We start from the raw sequence: 16,452 nt of genomic DNA, 5'->3' as shown, positions 1-16,452 counted from the left end.
GATTTTTCATATGAATAACATTGACACCTTTTTTGACAAAAGTTAAAAAAAAAAAAAAATAAAAACGATTTTATAAGATTTTAACAGAATCATTTAAAAACTGTATGTTATAAAGTTATGAAAATATGGGTTAGCGGGAAGGGATTGAATGGCACTACAAGAATACAACTAGCGATTTCAGAGTATCTGACAAAAAATTAAAAACGCGATAAACGAACATTATTAAGCTAAATGAAACATGTCGGAGTACCTTGAGATACTAGTCAAGAACAAGAAACTGAAAAGAGGCGAGATAATTTAATCTCATATTCATATATGATATATTGATGATGTTCTTCCCATTAACTATCCAAATGTTTCTGTTTCTATAAATATATCATCCAGAACTAAATATTTACAAAACAAAAGTACCAGAATTTATGACAAACGACACATTTTGATTTTCTAGTTATAAATTTTACTTAGCAGTGAGAGAAAGTTAAAGTTTTAGCTAGCTATAAAACCAGGTTTAATCTACCATGCTCTTCAACTTCTTACTTTATTTGGCCTTTTTAACATTTTTTTTTTTTGAGCATCACTGATGAGTCTTTTTGTAGACGAAACGCACGTTTGGCGCAAATATAGAATGTATATCCTGGTATCTATGATGATTTATTTTCTATATAAGGAAATGCCTGTACAAACTCACGAATATGACATTTGTTTTTTCCATTCGTTTTTTTTTTTATTTGAGCTGTTGATTTTGCCCTTTGATAAGGGACTTTCCGATTTCGAATTTTCCTTAGAGTTTGGTATTTGTGTTAATTTACTTTTTAAAATAAATTCAATAAAAGGTAAACCAAATGATATTAAAAATTGAAATTCGATTTTAATATATATTTTGTAATCTATGACCAAAAATGTTTACCTGAAATAATTTTTGGGGCATATATCGTGATATAAATACAATATGTAGGAATGGTAACCCAAAATATATATCGTTTGCTATTGTATTGTTTAGACACATAACCAACCCATTTCTTTTTTGTCAAATTAGTTTGAAAATTAAACTGGTGTACTCAACTACCATGTCTTTAACAATACAATACAATAAACGACATTCTCATTTTAAATAAAGGTATATACTATCTCTGCATTTTAAAATAAAAATTAAAAAAATGAGATTTGAAACAAATATGTGCAAAGCAATAATATTTTAAATGAAATATATTTACGATCTATATGTATCTGTCATACTGGCATACATTACATAAATTGATAAGAATCGTAACGGGAAAAAACGAGAATCAGTTTGAATTCAAGAGAGACAAACATCCAACACTATATATGTATCCATGTCACGTGATAGCATATTACCGTAAGAACTTTTGTTTTGTTTATCATATCTTTCATCCTTTGTGTGTCAAGATTAAAACTCTTGAAAGAAAGGCAAAAAATACCAAAGTAACATTCAAACTCATAAGTCGAAAACAAACCAACTACGCCATGGCTAAAAACAGAACAGACAAACAGACAAACTAAACAGGGCACGATAAAGATAAGAATAATTATATGTTGTTTGACATTTTTGATTTTCCTTAACGAACTGAAAGCTTACCCTTTGCACTTGGAGGAACTAAATAAAGCCGAAAAGAAAGTTTTGAAAGTGTTAATGTCATTGTTATCTTTTTGAATTTACGTTGGAGTTTGGTGTTTATTGTTTAACTGTTACAGCCCAAGAATGTTGATGCACTCAAATGAATAATTATGATATATCTTGCAATTGTAAAAACAAGGCGAAACAACCATTGGGATCATCAACATAATTAGTCGAAATCAAATTGACGTTATGATGACGAAAAGGGAAACACGACAACAAGACAAACAAACATAGTTGTTGATTTATATGTCATTTGGTCTCTTTTGGAAAGTTGTCTCATTGGCAATCATTCCACATCTTTTTTATATACAGAAAACGTCAAACTGAGTTATACGAAGCCAACTAAAACCAGGCGGTGATAGCATGTGCTTCAGAATAATTAGCATATCAATATATTATTTTTGAATTTCAAACTAATTTAAACAAAAAACACTGATTGCCTGCATTTAAACAAAGAAAACAGTTTGAATGTCGGAGCAACTAGTAATTTCAGTCTACACATTATCTTATATATTTGAGAATTTGTCATGTTTGTATCATCATTATTTCAAACATGTTGTTCAGTGTTTGAACTTGCATAAGGTCGAAGCAGATGAATAAAAATGAAGAATTTGCCAAAAATGATTAGAGCTCTTCTGTTATTTATTTAGAAGCGAATTATATATAAATGACAAATAATGTATACACGACTTTCTAACCCTTTGAAAAAAGAGAAGGTTGTGAATGCTAGTCGAAAATAAGTTTTTGTACCTGCATTTAAGTCCCTAAAGAAATTGATTGTAAATGCAAAACTAATTTTTTATATGTCTAAATAAGCACTTGGATTTCAAAACTCTACTGGATTCCAATATATACCAATTTATCATTTTAAAAAAAGGAAAACATTTTGAAAACAGTTTTGATTTTAACTAAATACTTCCCATGAAAATCGTTTTCCTCCACTGCGAAATCTCCAATTATTTTAACAATTAAGGTAGATGGGGGGTCTAATTTTTTATCCATAGATTTTTTTTATATTTTAAGGGAAACTTATTAGTGATATATACTTTGAAATTATCAAATAAAAAAGTGGGGTCACCAGTGTTCCAAGCTCAAAATTTTGATTTGAAAATTTAAGGCAAAATGGACATTTTGACGCAAATTTCATATAGACTATGAAGGAAAAAACGTTAATTGATACATTTATTGAATAAAAAGTTGCATTTCTAATCCATAGAATTTTCTTATTTTGTGTTATTGAATTCTCCAAACATTAATTTAAAAGTTAAAATTAAAAAAATGGTAGGTCACCGTCCATATAAGAAAGATACGAGTTAATTTAGACAAGAAAATAGATAAAAAAGGGAGTTAACTTTAAATTCATAAATTGAATAAATTTGGAAATTTACTTTTTTTCTTGTTCAGATTTTAATTTGTTTCTTTAGATACATCAATGGTATTTGGTATGTTAGTGTTTAATATTGAGAGGGCGAGTTGTGTACCACAAAGACCGTATTTTTCACTTGACCTTTGACCTCAAGGTCAAATTATTGGATCTTATCTAAGTGTTATATTATAAACCTGTAGTTAATTGTCCAAGCCGTAACATTTTTGTCTTTTGAGATGAATGGATGATATATTGTATGTTTTAGTAAAACCATGGGACAGCTTGTTGTATACCATCATGACAGCTAGCAATTTAGCCTTGACCTTTGGCTTCAAGGTTAAATAATTGATATTTCAAGTATGCATGATTGATTGGATGCCAAAAATTTTGTTTTCATTGTTATACAGATTAATATGAAGTTTGTTAAGTACGTGTAAAATGAAAGGAGGGTAGGTCATGTGCTATAAGGACTACAATGTGACTTGACCTTTGAACCAAAGGTCAATGATTGATATTTATGCCCCCGTCGTAGCAGAGGTGGCATTACGTTTTACCCTTGTCCGTCTGTACGTACGTCTCAAAATTGGTTTCTGTTCTCTAACTTTAGTTTGCCTCAACCAAATGTTATGAAACTTATACACAATGCTTATTACCACAAAACACAGATCAAGTTTGAATTTTGGTGGCGTCACTTTTACTGTTCTAGAGTTGTGCCCCTTTACAAATGGAAAATTGCTGAATTTATCGTTTCCGTTCTCTAACTTTAGTTTGCCTCAACCAAATGTTATGAAACTTATACACAATGCTTATTACTACATAATACAGATTAAGTACGAAATTTGATGGCAACTTTTACCATTTTTGAGTTATGTCCCTTTATAAACATAAAAATTGCTGAATTTTAGTTTCCATTCTCTAACTTAAGGGAGCTACCATTTGATTTTTATGGGGGGCTAGGATGAAATTTGAAAAAAATAGGCAGGACAGGAGTTTTGAGTAAAAAAAAAGGAAGAATGAGATTTTTTGCAACAAAAAAAAGGCAGGATGACAACTTATGTAAAAAAAAAAGTCAGGATAAACTAAAAAAAAAAAGGCAGGACCGAATAGAGTGAAAAATAAAAAGGCAGGACCGAAAAGAGGGAAAAATAAAAAGGCAGGACAAAATTTTTCATCCTAGCCCCCCCATAAAAATCAAATGGTAGCTCCCTTAGTTTGTCTCAACCAAATGTTATAAAACTTATACACAACCGTTCTAGAGTTATGCATGTTTACAAGTAGAAAAATTGCTGAATTTTCAGTTTCTGTTCTCTACTTTAGTTAGCCTCAACCAAATGTTATGAGACTTACACACAATGCTTACTACCACAAAACTCAGATCAAGTTCAAATTTGGGTAGCATCACTTTTACCGTTCTTCAGTTATGTCCCTTTATAACTATATGATATGCAAGCGGGGGCATCATCTGTGTTCACATGTGGACACTATCCACATTTATTTTCACATGTGAAGCTAGAACTTGTATTGTATTTTCATAAAAACAATTTTTGGTTTGTCCTTTTATGGGAAAAAGTTGATGCATTGTCAAAACCAAAGACAACCATCTTACTCCGGACTGTGTAATGACATTTGTATGCGCAATTTGTGGGTAATTCCAGGTTTTACAGTGCATTTATCCAGTTTTTTATACAATTAGTAGACGAATTCAGAACACTCTTTATCACTCCTTTAACAACATCAAAAAGGAGGACTTAAGATCCATATTGAATAGAAAGATTTAAAATGAAAAATAATTATAATTTTCTGTGATCAGTTAATTTCTTGAGTAACAGCTACAGACTATAGTACACTGGATAAGTTTGGATATGAATCCTGCAGCCGGTGTGGAAGGAATTCGATATTGTTGATCCGATCACACATGTCACACTCATTTTGTGTGTTTCTCGAATGAAATAATTGGCAACAAATTTGTACTATGTATGATTATTTATTTTCTCATCAGGAAATGAGGATATATTTGACATTTTCCAACAAATACAAAGCATAGTTTTTTTTTATATTATAAACAGTCATTAAAAATTACATCATCATTACTCTTTTTATTTAAACCAAATAACATTTATTTCTTGGTTCTCAGCCCCTTCCTAATGTTAACTTTATGTTCAAAATATTTCTTTTTAATTTGGCAAAGTTTTTTAAGAATGAAAAGAAAAGTTAGCTTTTTAAAAAAATTATTTGATGTAAAATGGACCCTCAAATAACCTATATTCATTGCTATACCATGTATATGTCTAGGAAGCAGACATATATACACAACAAGACCAATAATGGCTCCGAACCTGCCTCTCCATTCAATTGATTGAGGTAATATGCATTCCATAGCATAAATAATCATTCCCAGAACAAATATTAAAATCATTTGCATTGTCTGTCATAAAAGCCAAGAAAACATTGAACTCCAGCAGTATAAACTTAACCAATATCATTACATACAAATGTATAAGGATAAATGTAAATGATGCTTTTTGCAACGCAGGTAAAAAACTAACCAATACCAGGACATATGGACGGACAAGGGTAAATCTAAATGGCCCTTTCCCTTTTTGATATTGGAGCATAAAAAAATTCCTTCCCCCTGTATCATTTAGTGAACTTGAGAACAAGGTAATTTTCCATGACCTTATTATTGCATATCATTTCAATCTTCATGAAGAAAATCAAACAGTTTTTGAATAACTCTTGTACATTTAGTTACTCTCACACTTCCCTTGTTAGACCTTTCAGCAAGTAAAGCTTTAAGTCCATCTATACCATCTCGATGTACTGCTAACTTCAAATGAGACAATTTAAGGTTAGATTTTGATGCCTTCAGTGCACAAGATTTTGAAATAGCTTTACAATTTATAGCATGAGAAAAAGTGTTCAAGTTTTCTTGGATAACATGTGAATCATAAGGATAACTAACAGGTACAGAAAATTCTACCACATTATCCTGAAAATTCCCTCTTTCAATTACAAGTTTGTATAAAACTTTGGTGTCATGTATAGCATTATGAGCATCATAAGTTTCACCTAAGAGCTCTCTTACAAGAGATGTTTGGCTGTATGAAGACATACCAGGAACAACACTTTTAAATAAATCTAAGGTGTCACAAAAAGCACAAACATGTAAGCAAAATTCATTCCACATGTTATGAATATGCAATTGGTTATATAACACATGAGTATCAAATCGTTTGATGTTGTGACCTACAAGAATACATTTACTAGGAAAACTTGATAAAAATATAATAAAGTCCGTCAATGCTTCATGGGCCAACTTGTATTGAACTGCAGTGCTGTTGTGAAACATCTGATTACCATTCACAAAAATTTGTGTGACCTCTGATGCTTCTTTGGATATTGCCTGGGATGGAAAAATGTAAGTGCTAAAATTCAGAGTTTCTGAATAGGCTGCTAATTGGGTAATGTCAGATTTCCTACCTACAATAGAACAATAAATAAAATGCATCTTTGATGACAAGGAGTATAAGTGAAATATCAAAACAACTTTTATCTGGCTTCATACATACACATTTACACACTTATAAAGCCACAAATTATTATTGACACACGCATGTCAAGGTGAATATAAGATATAATGAATATATAACGGAAATCGGCTATGTATGAAAGAGACAGCAACTGAACAACAAAAAATGATGGATGTTTGACACTAAATCTGTTCTGGACAAACAAATTGACATCAGACAATAAACTTAAAAAGTTGCTATTTAAACGTGTGCAAATTTGTGATTCAAACATTGCTGTTGTATTAAAAATAAACAAGTCGCTATGAGCTGATTACAATTTTTAGCTCACCTGGCCCAAAGGGCCAAGTGAGCTTTTCTCATCACTTGGTGTCCATCGTCGTCCGTCGTCGTTAACTTTTACAAATATCTTCTCCTCTAAACTACTGGGTCAAATTTTACCAAACTTGGCCACAATCATCATTGGGGTATCTAGTTTAAAAAATGTGTCCGGTGACCCGGCCAACCAACTAAGATGGCCGCCATGGTTAAAAATAGAACATAGGGGTAAAATGTAGATTTTGGCTTATATCTCTGAAACAAAGCATTTAGAGCAAATCTGACTGAGTAAAGTTGTTTATCAGGTCAAGATCTATCTGCCCTGATATTTTCAGATGAATCATACAACCCGTTGTTGGGTTGCTGCCCCTGAATTGGTAATTTTAAGGAAATTTTGCCGTTATTGGTTATTATCTTGAATATTATTATAGATAGAGATAAACTGTAAACAGCAATAATGTTCAGCAAAGTAAGATCTACAAATAAGTCAAGTTGACCAAAATGGTCAGTTGACCCCTTAAGGAGTAATTGCCCTTTATTGTCAATTTTTAACCATTTTTCGTAAATTTTTGTAATCTTTTACAAAAATCTTCTCTTCTGAAACTACTAAGACACATTTAACCAAACTTGTCCACAATCATCATTAGGGTATTTAGTTTAAAAAATGTGTCCGATGACCCCGCCCGAAAACCAAGATGGCCGACATTGCTAAAAAATAGTACATAGGGTAAAATGCAGTTTTTGGCTCATATCTCTGAAACCAAAGCATTTAGAGCAAATCTGATGAGGATTAAATTGTTCATTAGGCCAAGATCTATCTGTCCTGAAATTTTCAGACCAATCAGGCAACATGTTGTTGGGTTGCTGCCCCTGAATTGGTAATTTTAAGAAAATTTTGCAGCTTTTGGTTATTATCTTGAATATTATTATAGATAGAGATAAACTGTAAACAGCAATAATGTACAGCAAAGTTAGATCTACAAATAAGTCAGCATGACCAAAATTGTCAATTGACCCCTTAAGGAGTTATTGCCCTTTATAGTCAATTTTTTACAATTTTCATAAATTTTGTAAATTTTTGTAAATTTTTACAAAATATTTTCCACTGTAACTACCGGGCCAAGTTCATTATATATAGAGATAATAGTAAGGAGCAAGAATGTTCAGTAAAGTAAGATCTACAAACACATCAACATCACCAAAACACAATTTTGTCTTGAATCCATCTGTGTCCTTTGTTTAATATGCACATAGACCAAGGTGAGAGACACAGGCTCTTTAGAGCCTCTAGTTTGTTGGTTTACTGTGAGCAAAACATTTTTTTTTAAACTTCATTTTTTAACTTGTGGACTTTTTTTTACTTCTTCGTCTTACTTATTTTTTTGATTATTTTTTACCATGCAGACATTATTCATGTCAAAGTTCAATTTTCATTTTTCACAACAAAATTAAACTGAGATTAAAACATTAGACGTTAATTTTACACTTACTGAGGCCAGTTGTCTCTAAATCAAAAATTACTACTGGTGCTTTGATAACCTCTTGTTCATTCAATGGGATCTTTGTGATGTCTTGTATTTCAGGAATCTCCTGGGACTCCTTGTCTGTAACTTCAGATTTAAATCCTATAATTTGATCATAAATTATTGAAGGATTAACATGTACATTGTGCACCTTGTATAATTCACATATCAGATTATACTATAATGTAAACCACAAATTTTTATCCCTGTATAGAATAAGTATCTAATGTGTAATCCTCTTTTATCATTGGCACCCATACCACGTCTCCTTATATCTAATTTAATCTTGAAACAACAATTTTGATTAACTTAATACGTTTAAATAACAAATTCTCACAAACTGTAGTAATCACAAAGAAGAACCAGAAGTGGGAGTGCCTCTGGAATATTTACATACATGCATAATTTTTTCCCCACACAAGACAACATTCTTTTAATATTTATTTATAACATAAAATAGTATAAAACATTTGTATTGGTTTCGCATAGTTGTGGTCATTTTTTTTCAGAAACTGAAGATCTCATCGTATCTAGCCATATATATTGAAATATGAAGATTGGTTATTTTAACATTATAAAATCTATAGATAAGGAAAGTCCCAATATAATTTTAAAGTTCATAATAACAGTATAAATAAATTTTACTAAATGAAATATTTTAGGTTCAGGGCAAAAGGGGGGACAGTATAAATAAATCTTACTAAATGAAATATTTTAGGTTCAGGGCAAAAGGGGGGGGGGATTTATTTAAATATTACATTTCAGAAAACATTATTGGTGGCTTTTTAATACTAATATATACCTATTTCACTTTCGTAAGTTTTGCCTTCCCTTATTTCTTTACTAGCAGTCTTAGAGGTTCTTGTCTGCTTTAAGAAGAAACGTCTTCTCTTGGCTTCTTTGGTTTTTGCCTTTTCTTTGTTTTTTTTCCTTTTCATATTTATTTTGGAGCTTCTTTTTATTGTTTCCTCTCCAGGAGACAGTCCCATGGATGCATGAACCTTCAAAGATATATATATATATATATATGAAATAAAGAAAATAAGACAAAGTTTTGAAATGTGTATTTTCATACTGAATCAGATATGAATAGAGAAATAGCATATAAACGTAGATGTAGTTATAAATAAAGCGACAAGTTGTAGAAACTGATGTATATATAACATTCAATATCAAGTTGATTTATCTTGCATATATTTGTTGATTTATCTCCCTAAATTTTTTCCACCTAATATAAAAAAAAATGTTCTTTCTCAGACCATACAAATAATTATCTCCATACTGAATGTTTGGAGTTTTTTCCAATGAATGAAAATTATAACAACAAGCTTCAAGAAGCTTAAATTAATTGGTCACCTGGAAATCCTGAGTCACTGCAATAAATCTCAGTTATTAATCTTGCATTATTGTTTATTTCTCAAAAATCACAATAATAAATGCACCCAATAATTTCTAAATTACAGTAGTTTGAGATGAAAAGCCAAAAACTGCTAAAAATAACTGTATTTTACATTGATCATCTATCTTTTAAATTTTTTAAAGAGCTAATGAAGGGTGCATATAGTTATACCTCACTAACATAGGCATATCCTTCATTCTTTTGCAAGATAGAAGAATCTACCCTGTAGCCCAAGCTTGCTGATGAGGAGTAGTGCTTCGCTTTTGGAGCTTTTGCAGCAAGCATGTTGTTAAAGTTTTCATTTGCTTGTGAGCTTGACAATGATGCAAGTTTCCTTGGATTGACTGAGTCATTCCCCAAAAATATCTTCTCTAGGTCTGTCCGTAATGAATCAGATGTCAAGTCTTTTCCATGAGGTAAATTACTGTGCTTATATTTTTCTCCGTCTTTAAGAAATCCACACCATGATCTATTACAATGGGCGTGGTACCCATACATGTGCTCTACTATAGCTTTTAGGCCATTTTCCATTCCTTCAACATCTCCTTTGTTTTGATCTATCATGAATGAAAAATTCTTCAATATAGAATTCATAACCATGTCAGAGAGCTGCTTATGTTGGCTTTTAATTGCATATAACTTTTTAATGACATTCTTTTTTACATGATTTCTGTCACTGGTTTTAATCATCTTTGATTCAGGATATATCTTTTTCAGCCTGTCGAATCCGGTCGTATCATCGTCACCTGCAATTTCATCTATGTTGATCCCTTTGTTCTTCACATCCATTACCATCTGAACTAGCATATCTGGCTCCATAGCCTTTGCTGAGCCTGTCCAATTTTTCTTACATTTGTGCTCTTTGGGCTGAATCCCCCTTTTTGTTGCACTGTCACAGATTCTGCATTGCTGACATCTTATTGCATGATGGACAACTCCTCCTGTATTTTTACCAATCAATGTTGATACACCTGAAATTATTTATTTCAATTTAAACTAGCTTAAATAAAATTTTGAGTTTAAAGGACATGAATGTCCCATATTGTAATATTGTTAGAGATGAGCAATATCTGCATTAGATCAAACTATAATTACAAGCTCACAGAGGTATACACCCTCCTTCTGGTCTATTCTGTCTTTTATTGTCCAAGCTTTATATTTTTCTTCAAAATCAGTTAAAACCTTTAAGTTGAATTATCTCCCCTTTCAAAAATTTCACAACATTATCTTCCCTGGCAATAACCTGAATAAAAATGTTTTGTCTTTGTGCATATCTACATAATATGCTTTGCATTGAAACAAGTGTCATTATTATAAATTATAAGGATTTAAGAACCAAAATTTATCTTCAAACTCCTCTATCATATAAAGGTTTCATGAAAATTCAGTTTAACAAACATATTTGCAGAGAAATTATCAGATCTAAAAGAGACCTTTGTATGACAGTTAAGAATGGTAATGTTAAGGATGTATGTATGTGAAATTAAAAAATAAATAGGACCCTGTGACCTAATATTTCTAGCTTAAGGAAGTTCAGGAGTATACCGCCATCTTGAATTGTACAATCACAGTAAATAATCGGTCTAGTTCTTTGCCCAAATCTGCAAATTTGGAGACAGATTTGCCATTTATTGACATTATCAAAAATGTTTTAACAAATACCAAATATATGTGCTGTGCTTATAGAACTAATTTTTCAAATAAGCCATTTAAGGGAAAATAATTTTTTTTGTACAAAATTTATACTGGACATATAGGGAAATTTTCATTTTCATTTTTTACTTGTAGCAAAAAAACAAGTTCGGTGACACCATTTTTTCTTTTTATTTTCTTAAAATATATTATAAAACCTATCTTCTCATATTTCATTTCAAAATTCTGTCTCATAGATTTCTTTGTATGCACAAAAATGTATTTTTTCACAAACAATCTAAGCAAATATTGTCAATTTTGAACAACTAGTACCTTGAAAAATAGTGTGGTGAGTCTGGTGACCCATACTTTTTATCAATTTTTTGTAAAAAGGATAGTAAAAGCTTCATTTTGGCAAAGTATAAGAAAATTCTGTCATTTTTATTCTATACCCCTGAACTACCTTAACGGAAAAGTAGTTTTTAAAATAAAATAAAATAAAATATCTGATTATTTGTTGAACTTTGTTCTTGATGGATTAAACTCAGTTAAAGTCATGCCTGACAAACTGTTATATGCCCTTCCAGAACCCTTCTTTTGCCAGCAGGTGTCTGTTGATACTGTGATTCCTTTTCCTTCTTCATTTTCTATTGTATAAAAATAAAGCTTTCATCTATCATGTTTATATATTCAAATTGTTACCATGACAGTAAAGATTGCATCTGTGTACCTGTAATTTGACTAATAACTGTATTTGAAAATTATCCTGTACATTTGTATCAATATGTTAATGCTTGAAATATGTATTAATGGTAATGTTTCACAAATTTTTAATGAGGGTAGGTATACTGATCTCAAACTAATTCTTCGGTGTATTATTAAAACTGTGTTCTTGTGTGCAATCTGTACATTTGAACATATACCGAATTATGTCCCCTTTAACTTATCACGGTACTTAGAGTGAACAGAATTTCCTTATAAATTTTGATGTGGTTAATCATATGATAACCACTTATGTACATAACTGGAAAATAAACAAGGACTAAATTATGAAATTTTACAAAAGAGATCAATGGTACATGTATTATAGTGGTTTTGCAGGATTATTGCGGAATATTGTCCAAAGAAGAATCTCATTTTGCACAAAATTTTTCATCGCAAGCTTTATAAAATAAAAGTTATTTTTGTTTTTGTTGTTGATAATAGATGCAATTAATTTTTAAGCTATATTGCACTAGTGCAAAATGGGAATACTACATATGTGATATAGGTCAATATATTATAGGAATTTGTTCCATACATTTTTTTGTTGGTTTTGGTGCTAAACAGAAGAAATAGTTCCTTGCATGTTTGTTGTTACAAACCCAAACTCTGTCTGACCGACAAAATGTCAGACAGAAATATTTTGAGTTTTTAGGTGAACATATAGTAGAAAATTTCAAATTTCTTTTTTGGTCAGACAAACAATAAAACAGACTGTAAGACCAATAAATGATTATTATGATTATACTAATTTGTTTTTTTTCAAACCTGTGTTAATATTTAAACACCCAATTGCTTCTTCTAGTAAGTATTTATGCTCAGATTCTTTTGCATGATTCTCCAATACTTGGCCAACTTCATGTTCTCTGGCTTTCAAAGATTTAGTGTCTATACAGTGTACATTCATTGTTGAAAGCGGATTGTTAAGCTGGGTTTCCCCAATACCAGCATGGAGCATTCCTATAAAATTAAAATGTAATCAACAGAATTCATAGATTTGTAAATGATTGCAACTACATGTATATACATAACATAATAAACCAATTTGTGACTCACTATTTTATTTAACAAAGATTAAACTCAAAATATACATGTGTATGTTTAGAAATCTAGAAATTTATTTGGTATCATAGGCAACATGCAAGACATGCATTTAAAAAATGTATTTACTACTTTAAGTGAATATTAATTTTCAATTATAATCCATTGTTATCTGACATGAATAAATATAAAACTAGTCAATACTTTATGTCATGACTTTATTCAAAGGATATTACTTATTTGTGAATTAAACTGGATGTGAGAGGGAAGGAAGGGAGGACTGAATTACACAAAAATGCATTCACATTTCTAATAATAAAACATTGGTAGGATGTATATTAACATGATTAAGTTACAACAATGTATTTGAAAAAAGTTTGCTGATTGAGAAATATTTTTAAAGTCACTTCCTACCCTTAAACATCCATGAGCACATTTTTAAAATCAAAATTTCACTGTACATGTAGAATAACTGATTTACTATACATCTGTGTTGAAAAAATATTGGTAACATTTGTATGAGGCTTAGAAACATTTCAATCCGTTTTGCCCAAATACAAATAGTTTACCTATACTTTTCAACAATGTACATCTATTGCAGATCTCTGCATGTACATGTACATGTATTATATATATATTTTGAGACTGAAAAAATTCTACAAATGTTTTTATTCGTAAATACAACTACATAAAAAGTGCACCTGTTGCAGCTTTTGTATTAATGTCAAAAGTTCCACATCCTCTTTTACTATTTCCACTATGATGAGTTTTCCCCAACTTGATTTTTGTCACACCACCACATTCAGGACATTGGACATACATCAAGCCTGAAAATCCTAAAGGTTTAACTCCTAATGCATTGTAGAGATGAAGAGTTGACTGACAAGACTGACAGTGTTTTAACTGCTCGGCCATAAAACCCAAATCGACTATGAATCGGCAATGGCTTAATGGAACAAGATCTGATGGGATGTAATCAAATAATAGTTCATTTTCAATGTTTTCTACCTTACTGTCTTCAGTGCGGACTTCAATCTCAGAAGAAATTGCCAAAGGGTCATTGTCTAGTACCAGCGGTAAGGTATATGTGTGGTCAAGATTGACATGAACCTCTACATGTACAGAAGGCATCTCAGAATCTGCATCTTCATTATGATAAGAAGAAGGGGGGTCTGAAAGTGAGTCTTTGACGTTGGTGTTAATAAAATTATTTGCCCTATAGAACGTGTTTGCTTTTTTGAATCTTCCTGATTGAGATCTTTCGGCCATCATTTGTAAGATTACTGCAGACGATACGATATAAATTGTACTTACGGCAAGCAGCAACACAAAAAAAATATACTTGTTTACCTCCCATTTTTTCTGTCGTCTACTTTTTGTGCAGAATCTGTGTGGAATTGCTTCATAAGCTACCAGGACGAAGATCATATTGTTAATTTACAGATCTACATCACAGTATTTATAAAAAGCAGTCCACTTTATCACGATCACAGTTTCTTTTTCATTTTTTTTCCATTCTTCATCATGTTGTGCAGGTCGCCATGACGGAAGTAAACAATTTGCAGCAATCAAGCTGAAATGAGATTATTTGTTTGATAATTGAGTTTATAAAATATGATTTTAAAAGCGTTTCTGATAATTTTCACAGATATAAAAAAAAAAAAAGTTACAATATTACTTTGATAAAATTTTACGACAGTTTACAACACTATGCGCAACATGTTGCGCAGAAGGCGCGAAAATTTAAACAACCGATCTACCTTAAACAGAAATATCAACATTTTTTACTTATCTTCGCTTGAAATACAATTCCCATTGCGCAACTAATAAATACAATACATTATGTCCTCTAACATTTTTTAAAATACAGAAATGGGGTTTGTAGATTTCAAACACACATTCATCGACGATGATATGATACAAAGGAGCTCGAGGGGCGAAATATACCAGAGAAACATTCATACTGATAGATCGAAAACTAACTGACAACGCAAATTCTTTTTTCGCGCGAATGTTTTCATTCTTTTTATTCGACGTAATCAATCAGTTATTTTTTTCAATATTTAACACAATAAGCATAAAAGGTATGGGGAAAATCTAGATACAGGATATTTTCTTTTGTCATCAAATTGGGGATCATAATATTTTTAAGGAAAAAACCATACATCTCCTTTTTATAAGTCAAATTGTCGTTCCTTAACTGCTAGAAAAGTTGTCCGAGAAATTTGAATTCGATTGTATGTAATGAACATTTAAATGACATATAGTTTACAAGTGTGATTAAATCTAATGTACAGGTAATTAAACCAGGTGTATGGATGTGAACAAATTTAATGTGAAACCAGTGTACATTACATTAAACTATTGTTAACATGTTTACTGCACATGGCGTTTGGTGTGAACACGGTCTAATTCTATATTCAAAAGAATTGACAGACATTACAATCTGATATACAATGATTATTTCCAGTCCATAAACTATAATTGTTTATTCAAGTGGTATGGATTTTTATATATTCGTTAAAACATAGTTCTTTGAAACACAATATTCATAATTAAGTTTCTGAATAGTTGAATGGTTCTGAATGTTTTGTTTGAGTTGTGAGCTGTTTTCATAGACACAGAACATAATTCACTTCCAAATGATGTAATTGCAATTTATGTCATTGTAAACAAAAAGGCGGAAGATACTGAAGGAATATTTAAAAAATATAAATCGAGAATTCACAGTATAAACATATCAAGATGGACAATTCAAAACGTTATAAATGGTAAAGCTGTTATATAATTTGACATTATTTTTTTTCAAATGAGATGAAGGTCAAATTGTTCCTTATTTTAACATTAAGTAACAATTACTCGCTTTTGAAATTATATCTTGATAGTCATAGGTATAAAATAGTATAATTTAATTAGATTTATCATATCTTACAAACCATCAATTACATGTTATATATATTGTTTTTCAGTCATGCAACTTAGACAGGAACAAAAGATGAACAATGAAAATCATAATTGTCTAAAAAAGAAAATAACAAAAATAGAAAGAAGATTAATTTAGTTCATAAACCCTTTTTTCCTTTCATTACATTTATGTTTCATTATAATATTTTGTAATGATTTGCCTATAACAATCACGCGTCATTTTGAAATTAGCCTTTAGATCAAAATCAAATGCAACTTTCGTGATGACACGAGCGTCCACAATGAAGTGCCTCAGGAAAAGGAGTAGGCCCAGTAAGACC

General features: G+C 30.8%; 1 protein-coding gene across 1 annotated transcript; it reads right to left on the bottom strand.

Moving 5' to 3' along the window:
• Positions 1-11,914: 11,914 nt before the first annotated feature.
• LOC127723896 (uncharacterized) lies at positions 11,915-14,777 on the bottom strand. Its single transcript, XM_052230612.1, has 3 exons — positions 14,558-14,777; positions 12,935-13,126; positions 11,915-12,051 (listed from the first exon to the last, which is right to left on the bottom strand). The coding sequence occupies exons 1-3, from the start codon at positions 14,562-14,564 to the stop codon at positions 11,915-11,917; spliced, it is 336 nt and encodes a 111-aa protein (XP_052086572.1). The 5' UTR covers positions 14,565-14,777.
• Positions 14,778-16,452: the final 1,675 nt, after the last annotated feature.

Source organism: Mytilus californianus, unplaced genomic scaffold (assembly GCF_021869535.1).
Source record: "Mytilus californianus isolate M0D057914Y unplaced genomic scaffold, xbMytCali1.0.p SCAF_13, whole genome shotgun sequence".
NCBI classification, from domain to species: Eukaryota; Metazoa; Mollusca; class Bivalvia; order Mytilida; family Mytilidae; genus Mytilus; species Mytilus californianus.
The sequence above is the reverse complement of the archived record's forward strand: the minus strand, read 5'-3'. Positions and strand labels throughout refer to the sequence as shown.

Excerpts from the sequence above, each read along its gene's own strand:
- LOC127723896 (XM_052230612.1), bottom strand. Across the intron at positions 12,052-12,934 it reads GTGTTTAAATATTAACACAG|AAAATGAAGAAGGAAAAGGA; the intron begins GTTTGAAAAAAA and ends TTTATACAATAG.